The sequence below is a fragment of the Dama dama genome, chromosome 13, assembly GCF_033118175.1.
Source record: "Dama dama isolate Ldn47 chromosome 13, ASM3311817v1, whole genome shotgun sequence".
Lineage (NCBI taxonomy): Eukaryota > Metazoa > Chordata > Mammalia > Artiodactyla > Cervidae > Dama > Dama dama.
This window is the reverse complement of record NC_083693.1, coordinates 73894286-73910318: the sequence shown is the minus strand read 5'-3', so window position 1 is coordinate 73910318 and position 16033 is coordinate 73894286. Positions and strand designations below refer to the sequence as shown.

At 55.4% G+C, this 16033-nt stretch overlaps 1 protein-coding gene across 12 annotated transcripts in view; it reads right to left on the bottom strand.

Moving 5' to 3' along the window:
* TECPR2 (tectonin beta-propeller repeat containing 2) overlaps positions 1-16033 on the bottom strand; it is a 100263-nt gene that overhangs the window by 47175 nt on the left and 37055 nt on the right. For 8 of the 12 annotated variants that reach the window (XM_061159463.1, XM_061159466.1, XM_061159461.1 and 5 more), the window contains exons 5-10: positions 15354-15511; positions 8763-9075; positions 6713-6845; positions 5952-6290; positions 3836-4794; positions 1524-1707 (exon numbers count right to left, since the gene is read on the bottom strand). In XM_061159463.1, the coding sequence (XP_061015446.1) occupies positions 1524-1707; positions 3836-4794; positions 5952-6290; positions 6713-6845; positions 8763-9075; positions 15354-15511 (2086 nt within the window). Of the gene's footprint in view, positions 1-1523; positions 1708-3835; positions 4795-5951; positions 6291-6712; positions 6846-8762; positions 9076-10421; positions 13579-15353; positions 15512-16033 lie in introns of those variants that run through there. The other 4 variants (XM_061159467.1, XM_061159462.1, XM_061159464.1 and 1 more) reach the window with 3 other exon arrangements.

Genomic DNA, 16033 nt, shown 5'->3' with positions numbered 1-16033 from the left:
GGGCTCTGGGCCCCCCTCAGCCACCTCCCTCATGTGTGGGAAGGGATCGCCGGCACCACGCAGGCCGTCAGGAGGGGAGCCTGCCTCAAGGACACAGCACACAGGGTGGGCGTCAGGGGCCCGCACCGCATGGGAGAGGAGTGGCGCCACTGGTGTGCCGGGTGAGGACGCGGATGGCTGTCCTGAGGCACGGTGAGTGTCCCAAGAAAGAGAATGCCCGACAGGACTCCAAGGGGCAGGGTGAGCTCTGGGCCAGCCAAGGGGACACGGTGCAGGAAAAGGACGCGTCTGAGCTGGGCTGTCCCCTTCTGCACTTAGAGAAGGCTTCTACTAAACAGAAGACAGGGAGGGCAGGAGGGAAGGCAGACAGGAAGCCTGTCTATGGAGACCGAGGCAAGGTGTCAGAAACCACCAGCGTCACCGAGAGCGCACAGGCTGGACAGAGGGTCCGACGCGAGGCGTGGGCGGAGGAGAGCCCACCCTGGTCGGGGCCCTGCAGGACGGCTCAGCCAGAGCACCAGCCTGGTGGAGACAGAGCTCCCACTGGAGCGGTGAGGGACTGAATGGTGTGGAGACACAAAGTAATTCACAGAATCAGCAAAGAACCAAAGTTTATAACTGGCTGGGGAGATGAACCCAAAGGTAAATGAGAGGGAAAGCATTAAACTGCACAATTATATAAAGCCAGCTAATGGAACAGATTATCTTAGTCCCCAAGGAAAAATATTTTTCAAACAAGCAAAAGATAGAACAAAACCACCCTGAACAAACTAGTATTTTACATGGTGACAAAGGCCAGGAGAGTTGGAGGGAGTCTCTAACAGAAGCCACAGGCTCAGTTTTGTCTGCCTTCCTTTCTGATGTTCTGACAAACCAGCTACAACCAGGTAAATACACATACATACTTTTGTTCTACCCCCCTCCCTAAATAGGTAGAGCAGCCAACATTATGACAAACATGAGACTCTGTACAGATGGGGGCAGGGGTAGACCCTCACCCAGGAAGTGTCTGTCCCAGCCCACTGACAACAGCGGCCTGATCACGGCTTAAAGGACTGAACGCATTTTCTTTTCACAGCCCAGGAGTAGCTTGTTCACCCAAAGATGTGTATAGCTCATTAAAAAACAATTTCTAAGAAAGAAACCAAATATTTCAAATTTATGCAACACATCCATGGGCCCATCTTCATTAGTTCAGTTGCTTTAAAGCAACACTAAGAAACAGAAACACATTTATTCTTATGAGAAGTGTGTACGTTAGTATCTCTTTAAAAAATACCCTCAAAATTCAAGCTATTTGTATAACTTAACAAGAGTATGTTCATGTGTTACCACTGCAATTAATAAAAAAACTAAAAACTGAACTGCATTTACACAATTTCCAGTGATGTCAAATAAAGCAGTCCACATCCCATGGAGAAAAGCCCTCAAACCTGCAGGAAAGGCCAGGTCTGCTCGGACAGAGTGCTCGGGCGGCTGCGTGGGGTGGGGAGGGGACCGGGCACAGGGAGCCAGGGGCAAACCTGAGGGCGAGACTGCCACCTGCTGGACGGCATCTTCGAACTTCTGCCAGCGCAGCCCAGCGCCTGGCAACGCGCTGCAGAACAGGCCGCCTTTGTAGTCCAGGCACCAGAGGTACTTCTCAGAGACCGCCAAGCTGAGGATGCCATGGCCGGGCCCGGAGTAGCCCATCCAGCTTTCTGCAAACTGACAAAGACAGAGCCTGCTGAGTCGGCAACAGAAGACACAGCTGCACATGCCCCACACTTGGCAATACGAAAAGTGCGCCAGCATTAAAGTCGTGGAGCTGAAAGGGCTGTGTACGTGTGACTGTGTGTGTGTCTGTGAAAGGCCCTCTGAGCAGCCATGCGGAGACCGGCCCTGCTGTCTCTGGACCAGCTCTAACAGAAACACTGTGAGATGGGAGCTGCTGTCCCCTGCAAAGACCCCCACAACATCCCTGGATAAACACTCTCTCGCAGATACTGTAACCTCTTCCCTAACCCAGGGCTCACATTATTGTCCTACAGGTATGCCTCACTTCACACTTGTATGCAGACTGGCTTTTTGAACATCTAATCATTACAGGAGAAATGGCACTACCACTATCTCTGCTTTCACATGATACTGTTTTAAAGTTCTGTTGCAGCCACCAAACGGGCGGTCCACCCTGTGGCTGATGGACATCTGGCCAGGACACTGCCTGACTGGATTTTGGAGACTAGGGTTTAGCTGCTAGGAGTCTTTCAAAAGGCAAAGCTAAATAAAGTGTGTACTTTAAGACCTTTCTAAAACTGCAAAAGAAACGCATGTATTTGCACAATCACCCACACAAGGACATTCACTGCTTTGCAGAGCGTGATGCCCAATGCTTCTCAGCTGCCCCTGCTCCCCAGGGCACGCCTTATCTACCCCCTCGAAACCCACCAAAATGCGGCTTTCCAGGTGGCTGAGTTGGGTGAAGGCAGGTGAGGTCCTCACAGTGCCAGGGGCCCTCTCACCGAGGACTTTCTAAAGTTCTGCCCAAGAAGCCCAACCGTGCAGGCCAGAGCTGCCTGGCTAATGCCGGGGCCGGTGGGGGCCCTGTTGCCACCCCCTCCCTGCCCTACGCTCATCACCAGCGCCCGAGTCCTGCTCAGCTGGGAGTATCTGCAGACTGTCTGGCTCCTCCCTAACTCTGATACCCAGGACTGCCCGTCACAGGCACTGCAGCATCCCAGCGCCAGACACAGACCTTGGCAGCTGCAGGCATTCAAGAAAGGGTGAACACACAGAAAACTGAGGGAAAGGGCACTTTGTCTTAAACCAAGTAAGCAGGACATTTTGCTTTCGAGGCAGGACAGACAGCACCCAAGTTTGAGAGAGGGGACCCTGGGGCCACCGTGGCCCCACTTGCTATGTGACCCGATAAAGCCCACGAAGTGTCTGTCTCTACTTCCTCCTGTGAAATGGGAGCACCTAGCTCGTGGGTTTTGTTTTCAGAGAAGTAAACGAGTTGAACTTGTAAAGTGTGGAACGTGGCCCCTGGCCTGCGTGAGTGCTGCCCCAACACGGTGCCTCGGCGGGACAGAGGTTCCAGAGGCGTCTGGGGAAGGCTGTAAGTTCACCCGCACAGGCCACGCCTCACAGCCACACAGCAAGAAGAGTTACAATACACAGCGCTGAAACCAAACACGTCTAATGATAATTACTGGCTGGGCTTCCCTGTAAAGAATCCGCCTGCCAGTGCAGGAGACATGGGTTTGATCCCTGACCCAGGAAGATCCCATGTCCAAGGAACAACTAAGCCCATGCGGCACAACTACTGAGCCTGTGCCCTGGAGCCCAGGGACCCAGACTACTGCCGCTCTCTCGCCTGGAGCCCAGGGCCGTCCGTGCCTGGCCGCCTCGGGTCCTGCAGGGAGAAGCTCCCTTCTACGCCCGTCACACCTTGGCACCGACGCTGAGTCACAGACGTGTGTCTGAGGAGAGGCGGGCAGGGAGTCCCGGCCTCCAGCCTGCTCCTCGCCTCCTCCTCCACGAGGGGCCAGGCCTCTGCCCACTGGGTTCCTCCTGGAGTGGCCCCAGGCCAACCCAACTGCTCCCCGGGACAATGAGCTGCAGGTACCCACGCGAGGCCGGCCCTCCCGGGTCAGAAGCAACGGCGAGAGGCCGCTCCTGTCGGTTACTGGTTGGGAACGACAGGTCAGCAGGAGCCCAGGCCATTTCAGATCCCTGTGCTGGAAGTCCCCTCAAGTCTGGGCCTCCCGACACCTGGCTCACAGGGTTGACAGTGGGAGCCTCAATTCTTCCCAGTGTCAGTTTGCCCGTGACTTCCCTTAAGGAGCCCTTGTACCTGATCGGCCTTGAGCAGCCCAGGGTCGTCTGCGCCCAGCTGCCTCAGGTCCTGCAGGGAGCGGCCCCCTCCCAGCTCCGTCACACTCGTCTCCGAGGACGAAGAGGGCAGCCCGTGGCCATAGATGTCCTCCTCATCGCTGGAGGTCAGCACCTGGTCCCGTGGGGTCTGCTCCTGGGCACCGGCTGCTGAGGCTGAGGCCCAGGGAGGCGGTTGGCCTCCCCCGCCCAGGTCACGCTCGGAAGTGACAACCGCCGTCTGGCCCGTGTCAGCATCAGGAGCACCGTGCCAGGGACTCAGGCTGAGGTGGTGGGGGGCTCCCACGTGCGTCAGGAAGCCCTGCTCTTCGGGAGGCTCCTCAGCTCTGCCTTCGTCAGCCGTGGCCCCCGGAAGCTGCTGCTCTGCACTGGGGGCCCAGCTGAGGTGGGAAGGCACTGGCGCCGAGTCCAGGATGCAGGCTTCTGAGAAAGCGCCCTGGGGGCCGTCAGGCTGCACGGCCCTCTCCCTTCGGGCCTCCGCCGCGCCACCCGGCCCACCGTCCGCGGGACGAGGCTCCTCCTCCAGCTCCACGATGTCCTCAGAGCCCTCCACGAGCTCCGGCGGGTGCCAGGAGGAGCTCACCACCCCAGCAGGCAACTCTGTCCCGCCCTCGCCGTCATCCAAGGGGATTTCAGCTCTCCTGTCACCGCCTCGGTTTAGTAGGTCAGGGGCAGGCAGGGGCACCTCCAGGACACTGAATGCCTCAGGGTCGCTATACTCCGGCAGCACACCAGCGGCCTCCCCGCTGAGACTGCTCTCCTGGTCAGGAGACCCTGTGCTGGACCGGTCCACGATGCTGCCCAAGCTGGAGGCCACTGATGGCAGGTCCATGCTCACGGACTGGGGGCTGTCCCCAGGACACTCACAGCCGGGGGTCGACTCAAGGGAGCTGGGGCCCGTGGTGCTGCTCCCACCTTCTACTTGAAACAAGAACGGTTAAGATTAGGTAGGACTCCACACAAGCGGCAAGACACGAACTAAAAAACAAAAACTTGGCTTAAGAAAAAAGCATCTTAAATGAAGGAGCTGTAATTGGTGACGAATAAATCTCTCAAGTACAAACTATCCCAATTCAGGGGTGTTTTAAATGGATGCGAATACTGTACGCATGATGGGCTCTGAGGCTTCCTTCAGTGAATGTTAACTACGCAAGAACAAAGGGACAGAGGGATCACAGAACAGTTTTTTAAAGTAATTAAGATATTAAAGCATCTGGTAACATTTTCCTTCAATACTGCAACGATCTTTAGTAGAGAGGCTCAGTCGGCACCAAGGAGTAATAAGTTAAGAAAATTCCATGTTAAATCTCATATCCAGGACTTCCCTGTGGCAGTGGTTAAGAATCCACCTACCAAAGCAGGGGATGTGGGTTTGATTCCAGGTCCGGGAAGATCCCACTTGCCACCAGCAACTAAGCCCATGAGCCACAATGACCGAAGGCCAAGCTCTGGAGCCTGCGAGCCGCGACGAGAAGCCCCTGCAAGAAGCGGCCCATGCAGCACAACCCCCACTCACTGCCACTGGAAAGCCTGGGTGCGGCAACAAAGACCCAGTGCAGCCAAAACTAATTAATTCTAAAAAAAAAAACCCGTATCTGGGGACTTCCCTGGCAATTTAGTGGTTAGGACTCTGCGAGTTCACTGCCAAGGGCTTGGGTTCATCTCTTGGTTGGGGAACTAAGATCTCACAAGCACCACAGAACGGCCAAAAAAAAAAAAAAATCCCGTATCTGATGACATACCCAACACTAAACATTAACTGATGCATCTGAAGATTTCCATAGCTTTCCTTCCAAGTTCATCACTCTCTGGTCTAATAGATGATATACATGAATAAACCAAATTTTTAACTGAAGTATTGAAAAGTTTAATACCCAGACCTGTAAGCAGGGCTGGTGAGCTGCATTCACTGTTCACCTCTTTGTGTTAAATAACGGATAAAGATTTCACAGTGAAACTCCTCTGAGGAGGACAGACATCGCTGCCTGTGCCCTCAGCGCCCCACCGCCCCCTCCCAAGTCTGGTGAGAGGCCCCTCACGGCGGGAGGAGGCCCCTCGCGCTCTGCTGCGGACGGTACCTGTCTTCTTCGTCCTCTTCTTCTTTTTCACTCTGAGAGGCTTCACCACGAGCTCCTGGTCGAAGTCCTCCGAGCTGATCACACTGAACCTCTTCGAGGTGAGCGGGCCGCCCCTGCCCAGCTCGGGGGCTGTCTGAGGCCCGGAGCCACTGTCCGTGGAGTTGAGCGAGCTGCTCCTGCTCCTGGGCTCGCTGGCCACGGAGCTGGCCACTGAAGAGCCTCGGAGCCTCGTCTCAGAAGGTGTGGCCGCCGGCAGCTTCTCTGCACGCGGCCCATGGACTTGCTCTGAGCACGCTGATGTCTCCAGACCATCCCGCACTGGTAAAGAAGCTGGTTTAACTGTGGTTATTGGAGGGAAAGATGATGTGCTCTTATTATTAAAGGTAAAAACATGTGTCCTAGGTGACAGACTTCAATGTTCAGAAACCTCATGCATCGACCCCACAGGCTGGCTCAGAGCATCAGATGGAGATTACTTGGGTGGGTGCTGAACTCCCCTTCCTACTCACCCAACCCCCCACCCTCCAGACCCACAGAAACAATTCCAGCAAATGTGAGACCCTGACTGAAAGTAGGTGATTTTCAAGAAAAGTATCATAAACCGTTTTTTAGGAATCAAAGGATACCCTCTGAATACCTCCTTAGATAAAGTTACAATCACTTAATGAAAATAAAAGTGGTAAGTTTTCTACATTATAAACTTTAATTACATATTTTATAACAAAGTTTTATAACAAATACATTTTATAACAAATACAAACCTATTGATGCTAGTCCTTCAGGCCTGCTTGAAATTCGTATAATGTTCCTGTCTCCCTTTAAGAAAAATATTTCATTTTCTGTGCAGGAAACAGACACAATATCACCTGATCCTTCCAAACCAGCAATTGTGGCCTGTCCAGAAAAAGAAAATCACAAAACCAGGCAATAGTAATAGCTCAAACTGTACAAGCATGTGTTGGAATCCAAAGAAGTCAAACAGCTGCTGTTTGCTATAATGACTTTCTGAAACTTGGAGTGATTCAACCTAAAGTGAGGTAATACCCAACAGATGGTGGCTGAGTACCCGTCAGGACCTTTCCGGGACTGAGCCTGCAGTCGCTCCCTGCCCGCCCTGCTGCAGGTGCACCCACTGGCCAGTCCAGACCCTGGCCCTGGCCGGCTGCCCTCTCCGCTGGCCCCCGTCACGCTCCTGTGCCCACCCCGCCACAGGCGCACCCACTGGCCAGCCCGGAACCTGGCCCTGGCCGGCTGCCCTCTCCGCTGGCCCCCGTCACGCTCCTGTGTCCACCCCGCCACAGGCGCACCCACTGGCCAGCCCGGAACCTGGCCCTGACCCTCCTGACGCCATGCCCTCCACTCGGATTCTCTCCCTGGCCCTGCTCACTGGGACTTTCAACTCGAATCAGACGCCCCCTCCTTGGGAAGTGTCCTTGACAAGCGGGCCCTCCTCAGCAACGCCCAGGACTCTCAGAGCTCACAGCCCTTTACACAAAGCCCCGCCCGGCCCGGCCCTCCTGGGCTGGCAGGGCTAGGGTGCATACCGTGTGGATTCCCACGGCAGAGGCCGGGCGGGTGCTGCAAGTCGCAGTTGTGAATGAATGAGGAGGGAAACAGGACTCCCCCAACACCATTGGAAAGCCAACAGCACCCCAAACACAGGACAACCCTGAGCCCTCACTGACTGAAAAACATTCTTGCTTCTCACTCAACAGCAAACAGGAGACTAGCTCAACGCAGAGGGGAAAATGGGTCTAAGTCCTTTGTTGATCCCTAACTAATCCTGGCAGCGTCTGAAAGCTCCCAACTGCGTTGTCACGTTCAGACTGTGCGTGACCCACCTCTCTGGCTCCACTTCTCCACCTACAAAATGAAGTTAATTACACCTATTGGGGAAAGCTTTGGGTAAGTGTTCAGAAGAGAGAAACTGATGTACAATTATAGAATCCCTTGACCCCACCAACTAGTAAGTACACATTACGTTCAAACAGTACCCAAAGTAAAAAGAAAAGCTGTGTTCTCTAGACCTGGGGAAGAATACAAAAATGTCTCTCAAAACATTCCTTAAGAAGAGAAACTCAGGGCTAAAAGGCACCTTGGCGATTCCCCAAGCCACCGTGCCCCATGTCGCAACAAAGACTTAGTGCAACTACAAATAAATACAATTTTAAAACAAAGAATACACTGAAACTGAACAGTTTCTTTTTTTAAAAAAAATTCCTAAAGCAATCTCTATTGGCAATAATCTCATCACCCTACTTTAAACAGAAATTGTTTCCAACCATGATTTGATAATGCTGGAAAGCTGTCCAAACACATCATCAAGTAAAGTGGGGGAAATGGCAGAACGAAGTGGCTTCACTTGGGAGGAGAGACAAGGGCACAAGAGGGAGAAAGAAGGCCAGAGGCTCTGCCGTGCTCAGCCGCACCCTGGGGAGCCCTTGGGGACGGGGCCCCTGTCTCACTCTTGGTTATGTTTGAGGTTTGATCTCCTTTCATTACGCTCACGGTAGTTTGGTAGCCATAAAACACAAGATCCAAAGAAATTATAAAGAACAAATTTACTTTTCTGCTTAAATAAAACACATACACACACTTTCTTAGCAGGGGACGACTACGAATATTTAAACCAAATATTTTTTCAAATCTACAAAAACAACCAAACCTTCACCTGGTTTCCGTGACTAGCTCACTGGGAAAGGCAACGCGTGGGACCCACACTGTCCCACCGTCTGAGAAGAGGGGAAGCAGAGGTCTACACACACCCTCCTGCCTCTAGACGCCAAGCTGCGCTACCATCACTTGGCTCACCTGGTTGACGGTGTCCAGAAGGTAAATACTGTATTCATTCCAACTCAACACCCAACCTTCCTGGAAGAAACACGACACGAGCCCCAAGTGCTTCTCAGGTGAGCTGCACCCTCCCCGCGCGGCAGAGTCCAGGCGTGGATAAAGCTCGAAAGGCTTGACTCCTCCGGCGAAGACGTCTTTTAAGATAAACGTGGCCTGGACAGTCCCGTGGATGTCAGCCTTCCACAGCCGGAGCCCAGGCCGGGATGCGTACAAAGTTAGATCGCTTTGCTTACAGAGTCCTGGTATGAAGCAGGCACCAAATTTCCCAGTGCTGAGATGACAAGGGAAAAAGGAGGGAAGAAAGAAAGAGACATGGACTGATTCAAAGTGCTAACTGTCAACCCCTCATCTTAAGTCTAACAGGAATTTCTGCACTAAGTCAGAGCAAGATTCTTTCTGAACCCTTTCCTACTGTGTGTGTTTGGTCGCATGAACCACCAGTCCACCCCGAGCCCACAGCGGACACGGCCTCTGCCCACACCCCCACAGCACCACCAGAAGGGTGCACCCCGCAGAGCAGGCATCCCAGTTACACACCCCACGCTGGTGAACTCCTAACCACAGCCCCATGAGGCTGGAGTCAGGACCCCTGTCCTAGAGAGGAGGACGCGGAGGCCGCGGAGGCAGGAGAGAGGCCCAGGGCCGAGCAGCCTCCCTGCTCTCAAGGTCTGCTCCTCCCGCCGCCCGCTGCTGTGCTCAGCCCAGCACCCCAGGGGACGCGCTTCAGGCCCAGAACTGGGGCAGCCCCTTCAGAATTTCTCTTAAACCCACAATCTCCATTCTGATCCTCAGGCATGGTGTGGTTTTTGTTTTCCTATGTTTAGTACCATGAAATATCTAAAACAAATAAATAACAATATATACACCCAGGAACTTGCCCCTCAACTTTGGAAATAAAGCCATCAGCCATATCGTTGATGCTCTCCTGCTCCAAAGGAGCTCCTGCCCCTCCGGGCCCCAGGTATGAGTCCTACACTGAATTCTGTGTTTATTACTCCCTTGCTTCTATCAAAAGTTTAACCACATACCTACGTACTCCTAAACACTACATACTTTGGTATAGACATACTTTTGTCTATCATTTGTCCTACAAAGTACGATGCTATTTGTAGTCTTTTGCAACTTGCTTTTAACCTAATAATTCTGAGATTTTATCCTTGTTGACAAAAGCGCTGTGGCTCATTCATTTTCACTGCTATACGGGACTCCCTGATTTATTCACCCTCAGGTTGATGGGTATTTGAATTATTTCCACTTTTTCATTTTGAATCGTGCTCACCATGAGCATGTCTGCACATACCCTCCTAGTACACAGGTCTGAGAGTTTGTCATGGACATTTGAGAGTGGACTGCTGGACTGTCGCGTGACTGCCGTGTTGCTGATTAAGAGCAGATTCAGGTCAGGAAGACAATTTCAAACTTTTCTCAATGTGTTTACACCAGCCCGCACTCCCATCAGCAACCTGGGAGTTCTTGCTGCTCCACATCTCTGCCGAACCCCTGTGTCTCCCAGGGTTCAAAGAGTAAGAGTTCAGTTTAACCCTAAGTCCTCTGATTCTCTGTACTTCCCTGATTCTAAACAGCAGAAGGAACTGTGGCTTGCTTTTTAATACTTACTTGGCCGCGCCAGGCTTTAGTTGCAGCATGTGGGATCTCTGATCTTCATTCAAACTCTTATTTGTGTCACGCAGGATCTAGTTCCCTGACCAAGGACGGAACCCAGGCCCCCTTCATCGGGAGTGCAGAGTCTTAGCCACTGGACCACAGGGAAGTCCCACAGCCCTGACAGTCACTCCATGCTGTGGACATCAGCTTCCTAATCTGTAAACCAGGGATAACTCCCACCTCAAAGGTTGACATGAGGCTGAATGATAATCCAAGACAATAAGCAATGCCGGTGACACGGTAGGCCCCCCAAACGCTCACCTGCCTCGACCTCCACCTTTCCCGTCGCGCTCCTGTGGGTGCCGGGCCCCACCTCAGCCTCACAGCAGCCCTGGACTCCCAGGGCGGCATCCCAGCGCCCCGGGACATCCCACGCAGGCCAACTTAGCTGGGTGCTTCTCTGCGGTTCAGCATCTCACTGTATTCCTCTGGACAGGGTCCAAGGAGGACACGATATCAATTCAACTCTGAAGTGAAGATCGTCAGACTAACCTGACACCATGGGTCATTCTGGCAACTCCACGGTCAGCAGTGGTGATTACTGCCTTTGGTGATTTGTTCTGGAAAGGTTCTCCAACAGAGATGCCCACAGGAGTTCCAGCAGGGCAGCCCATAACCTCTTTCTCCTGCCTTTCCTGTCAATTTCTGTTTGGTGATCCAACTTCCAAATCTAAGTATCTTCCTTCTACTAGAAGTCCTCTTAAAAATCTGCCACTTCAAGTGGCATGACTAAAGCCTTCATTTTAACCAATGTTTAGCGAGCTCCCACACCATGTGAGAAGCAGTGGTGCAGGCAACGTGAAAGATGCAGGAGGAAGGTCTTGGCCCCGGCATGTAACACACTGCAGCCGACGTGTGTCAGAGACGCGCCACCTCCGCGGCTCCAAGAGCTGCTCGAGGCCTCTAGACTAAGGGGACACGCTTTGCCTGGGGCGTGGAAGGCTAGACCTTGGACACTGAGCAGACCATGACCCTCTGGGGAAGGACAAGCTGAGCACGACAGGCGGGGGTCCTGCTCCAAGGAGCCGCTGAAATGTGTCGGCAGCAGGCTAGGAGAAGGTGGTGAGCCAGGGCTAACTGGCTACATACCGCCCAGGGCAAACTGCCCTCCACCCCGAATTGGCCGCCACCCACACACAGGGTGACTCCCCAGCACTGGCTGATGTCATTCTGAATCGGACACAAAAACTCCAACTTTTAAGGTCAAAGCTCTGCAGGATTCTAAAATCATAAATCAACCTAGTTTCTCAACTTTGGTGGGGCTGTTTTCTAGATATATCAATGATGACTTTAAAAAATATCTTCATTTCCTTTATGAGACACACCAACATGAAAGAAGTGTTTCTAGTTATCAAATTCTAACCATAAATCAGATCTTCTAATTTATGTACAATAACACTGAGCAAGACAAAGAGCCGGAAACAAGACGACAAGTCATAGCCTGGACGCCAGACAGCCGGATGCCCAAAGGCACCAGAGGGCAGAGAGCGAGCTGCCCCAGGGCCAACGTGGCTGGGCGGGGCCCAGGCTCCACACCCACCCGGCCCCAGGATGGCCTGCTGCCAGACACGGAGGAGAAGCGGACGGCTGCGTGCTGCGGTCTTCTGGGAGACACAAACGCGCTGTTCTATTCAATCTGAGGGGGTTCACGGGCTGGATCACCCACCGCTCCCTGCAGCTGGTCCTGGGCCCAGCTTCCCCGCTGACAGGACAACCTCCGCCGCCCTCGGGCCAAGCCAGGCCCGCCGCAGCCCTCCTGGGCTCAGGGCCATGACCTGCACCACCACCTGGTCTCCCCGCAGGCGGGCCCACATGCCCACCCAGCGTGCGGCCTGTGCCCCATGACGGAGGTGGGATTTTTTGGCCAAGCCACATGGCGTGTAGAACCTTAGTTCTCTGGCCAGGGATTGAACCCGCACCCCTTGCAGTGGAAGAGCGGAGTCCTAACCACTAGACCCCCAGGTAAGCCCCCACAAGGGAGGTGTGCCTGGCCACCACGCTGCCAGAGCTGGAGGTCCAGCTGGGCGCCTTGCTCGGGGCCAGTGACACTCACACATCAGTAAGCTCCCAGGTCCCAGAGCTCTAAGTGCCGTCTAGAGGCCCTCAAGGGCACTCCGCGGCCACCTGCGGGCCTGAGCACATGCACGCCCCCACCCGCCACCCCAGCCTGGCCCCGGAGGAAGACCACGCCCTGCCCGCAGTGACGCTCTACCCACTGCCCGGACCACCGCCTCCGACGGCTCTCCTGCTCCCACAACCCAGAGCCAGCCAAGCCATCGGCTCTGCCTTCCAAGCATCCCTGCCACCCTGCCCTGGTGTGAGCCCGACTCTCACCTCGGCCACCCGGGACCCTGGCGGTCTCCGTGGCGGCCGCCCTCACCCCGTCCACAGGGTGGCGAGAGTCGACACAGCCTGTGACTCTCACGGCGCTGGAGGAACACAGCCCCAAGCGGGGCCGTGAAGCCTGTGGACGGGCTCCCAGCCCCTTCTCTGCGCCCCACACCTGGCCTGCACCCCTCTGAGGGGTCCTCCTGGCTCCCCCCGTCCTCTCCCAGGGATGGGTTCAGACCCCACTGCACAGGAGGGTGGGGACACGTCTGCCTACGCAAAACAACGAGGCAGACATCCTCGAAGCTCCACCCATTTATTACTTCTGCTGAACATTCTAGAACCTGGTTATTTAACGTCAGTCTCCCCCACAGGAACGTGAGCTCCTGAAGACCAGAGCTCTTGTCCCCCTGCTCAGAGCGGTCTTCCCTAGACTGCGAAGGGCGCCGGGCAGAGCAGACACCCAAGAAGGACCCTCCAGGGTTGAATGGGAAACACACTCCCAAGGTGACCTCATCCAGGCCAGGGGGCTCAGTGTCACCTGCATCTGACCGCCTCATCTTCACTTCTGGCCGAGCCCCCTCTCCTGAGCTGCCGACCTGCGCACGTTACTCCCAGTGGGGATTCCGGCTTAGCCACCTAACAGGCCTCTCGAACACAACACGCCCAAGAGAGAATCCAGACGTCCAGACCTTAACCCAGGGCTTCTGTCTAAGTTAAAGGGCTTCTCTTTCCATCCAGCTACTTTAGCCAAGGGCACAGAAATCCTTCCTTACTCTGTTCTCCCCTTGCCCCCTATATCGAATTCATCCCCAAATCACCCTTCCCTCCCCCTCCCACCCCTCTTCATGCCGGGGGCCCAGGTGGATTCCATGTCGCGCCCAGGACTCCGATAGCTGCTGCCTCGATGTGCAGAACCAGGCGCACTCAGGCCACCCTCCTCCTGCCTAAAGCCCCCTGGCTTCCCATCCTGCCTGGAGTAACTCAGGGGCAAGGACTGGCTTGGGTCTTCCTTTCCGGTACCTGCCTGCCCTTCACAGCCGCCCCAGTTCCCTTCTGGCTCTTTGAACATTCCAGGCCCGGGCCCAATGCAGGGCCTTGGCACCTGCTGCTCCCGAGACCGGAAGGTTCTTTGCACGCTGGAGGCTTCAGCCCAGGATCTCCTCCCCAGAGGCCTCCACTGGCTGCCCGCGCCCACCCAACCCTTCACCCAGATGCTGCCTCCGAGCACTGCCCATGCCGAGACCGGCATCTCCGAGGGCAGAGGCTGGCTCCCTGCTGAGCCCCGGGTGCCGCCCGGTGGGATGCCTGGTGACCGAAGCCACAGCTCCAGGAGGCAGTCGTCGTTGGGGTCCTTTTCTAATCACGATCTAACAGCACATGACAGAGACAAGCTGTCAGGACACAGGTTAGAAGCATTTCTGTTCACTCTGTGGTCCCCCACGGCTCTAACAGAGCTCCCTAAGAGAAAGGGGACTCACTTAGCCGTCTCTGCATCTGAGACGGCGCCCAGCAGGTGTGCCCAAACACCTGGCCACGCAGACCCACAAGGAGAGGGCCACTTGGAGGTGCTGAGGCATCACGCAGGCGGTGAGAAGGCCAGGTGTGAAGGCAAAGACTGCTGGGTACACGATCCGTGTGAAGGTAATTGGTTTTTAAGTCTCTCTCTTTGCACGCCACCTTCCTTCCAAAGAGACAAAACGCAGCAAGACACCGACAGAGAAGCCAGGACAAGACGTGACGGGGAGAGCAGGGCCCTGGCAGAGGGAGAGGCCAGCCAAGTCTGCAGGGCCACCAAGCCTGAGCGGCGGGTCCTGCCGGGCTTCCCAGGAGCCAAAAGGGAGACGATCGCTGTACGAAGATCAACTGTCAATGGAATTAAGGGGGTGTTCAACGCAGAAAGGCAAAGCCAAAGGTAAGATGTGACCATCTGAACAGCCATGGGCTGCTCTGCCAAGCAGAAGGAATAAACTTGCACTGTGTTCCTGCAAAGCCCAGGACACAGCATAATGGACACTGAGAGGACCAGAGGCTGGCACCACCAGCCCCGCGCTCATCCACCCACCCGACTCCCTCCCAGCTCCCGTGCCCCCCTGCCGTCCCCCACCCCCTTCCTCTGCAGACAGCAGTGCTCCTTCCCCTGGCGCTCCTCCAGCTCCAGCCGCCAGGGATGGGGCTGGACCGACCCTGCTGCAGCTGTTCTTCTACCAAGAGCAGGTCACAGAAGGGGTCCTCTCTCAGCCAGGAGCTCTGACCCCTTCCAGGCCTGGCCCCCCTTCTTCAGGACACCCCACCCCGGGTTACAGCCCACATCCTGGCCGCACCCCTCACTAGGCTCCATGGCAGGGGACACAGCCAGTAGCGCTGAGGCCACCTGTGTCCACAGTGGCGTGGTTCACGGAGGGAGCGAGGCGGGAATGCCCACCAGACCCTGACCTCTGAGTGAGCTGTGCAGGCAGCGGCCTGCAAGGAGCAAACGCCCGCATGAGCTGCGGCGGGGGGCTGGGGGCCCACCTGGAGCGCCGGCCCTCAGGCCGCAGCCCCAGCTCAGCTCACCTTCTCCGCGGCTGTGCCCCGACCTGCTGCACGGAGCGCTCCTCGGTGTGGAACAGCAGGCTCCGCTGCAGCGTGGAGACCAGCAGCACCTTCTGGCTGTAGTCCAGCTGCACGATGGAGGCCGGCTCCTCCAGCAGCAGGTGCGAGCGGCAGACGCCCTGTGGAGAGAGGTGCGTGAGGCCTGCGGGGCCGGCTCCAGGGACGCCCCAGCTGCCAGGGCTGCCCGGGCCCTCCTGTGTCTGCATTCCGGCCACTGTCTGCCTTAGATGAAGGCGCACATTCTCACGGGTTCAGTGTCAGCCCACCGCGATGATACTACCCGGAGAAGCCCTCACTGGTGAGAAAACTGTCAGGGTCACCATCTGTGTCAGGCCACAGCAAGGTTAGCAAGAAACACTTAACACTTCTGTATGATTTTAGAAAATGCTTGCAGTACATGTGTCACTCTGTACCTCCCTGTTCGCTGAACCAGGGTAGGCAAGGCACGAGCGGGTAAGCCAGAAGATGCGAGGAGCCACGGGAGCCGCGGGCATCCTTCATTCCCAGAAGCAAGGCAGACCCGCTTCACTCTCTACCGGCTGACGCAACAGCGATGACAATGATGCAACTCAACACATCTCGACTCGCCGCTCCTGAGTTTCTCAGATGGGGCTTATAGAGGTCACTGCGCGTGCGCAGTG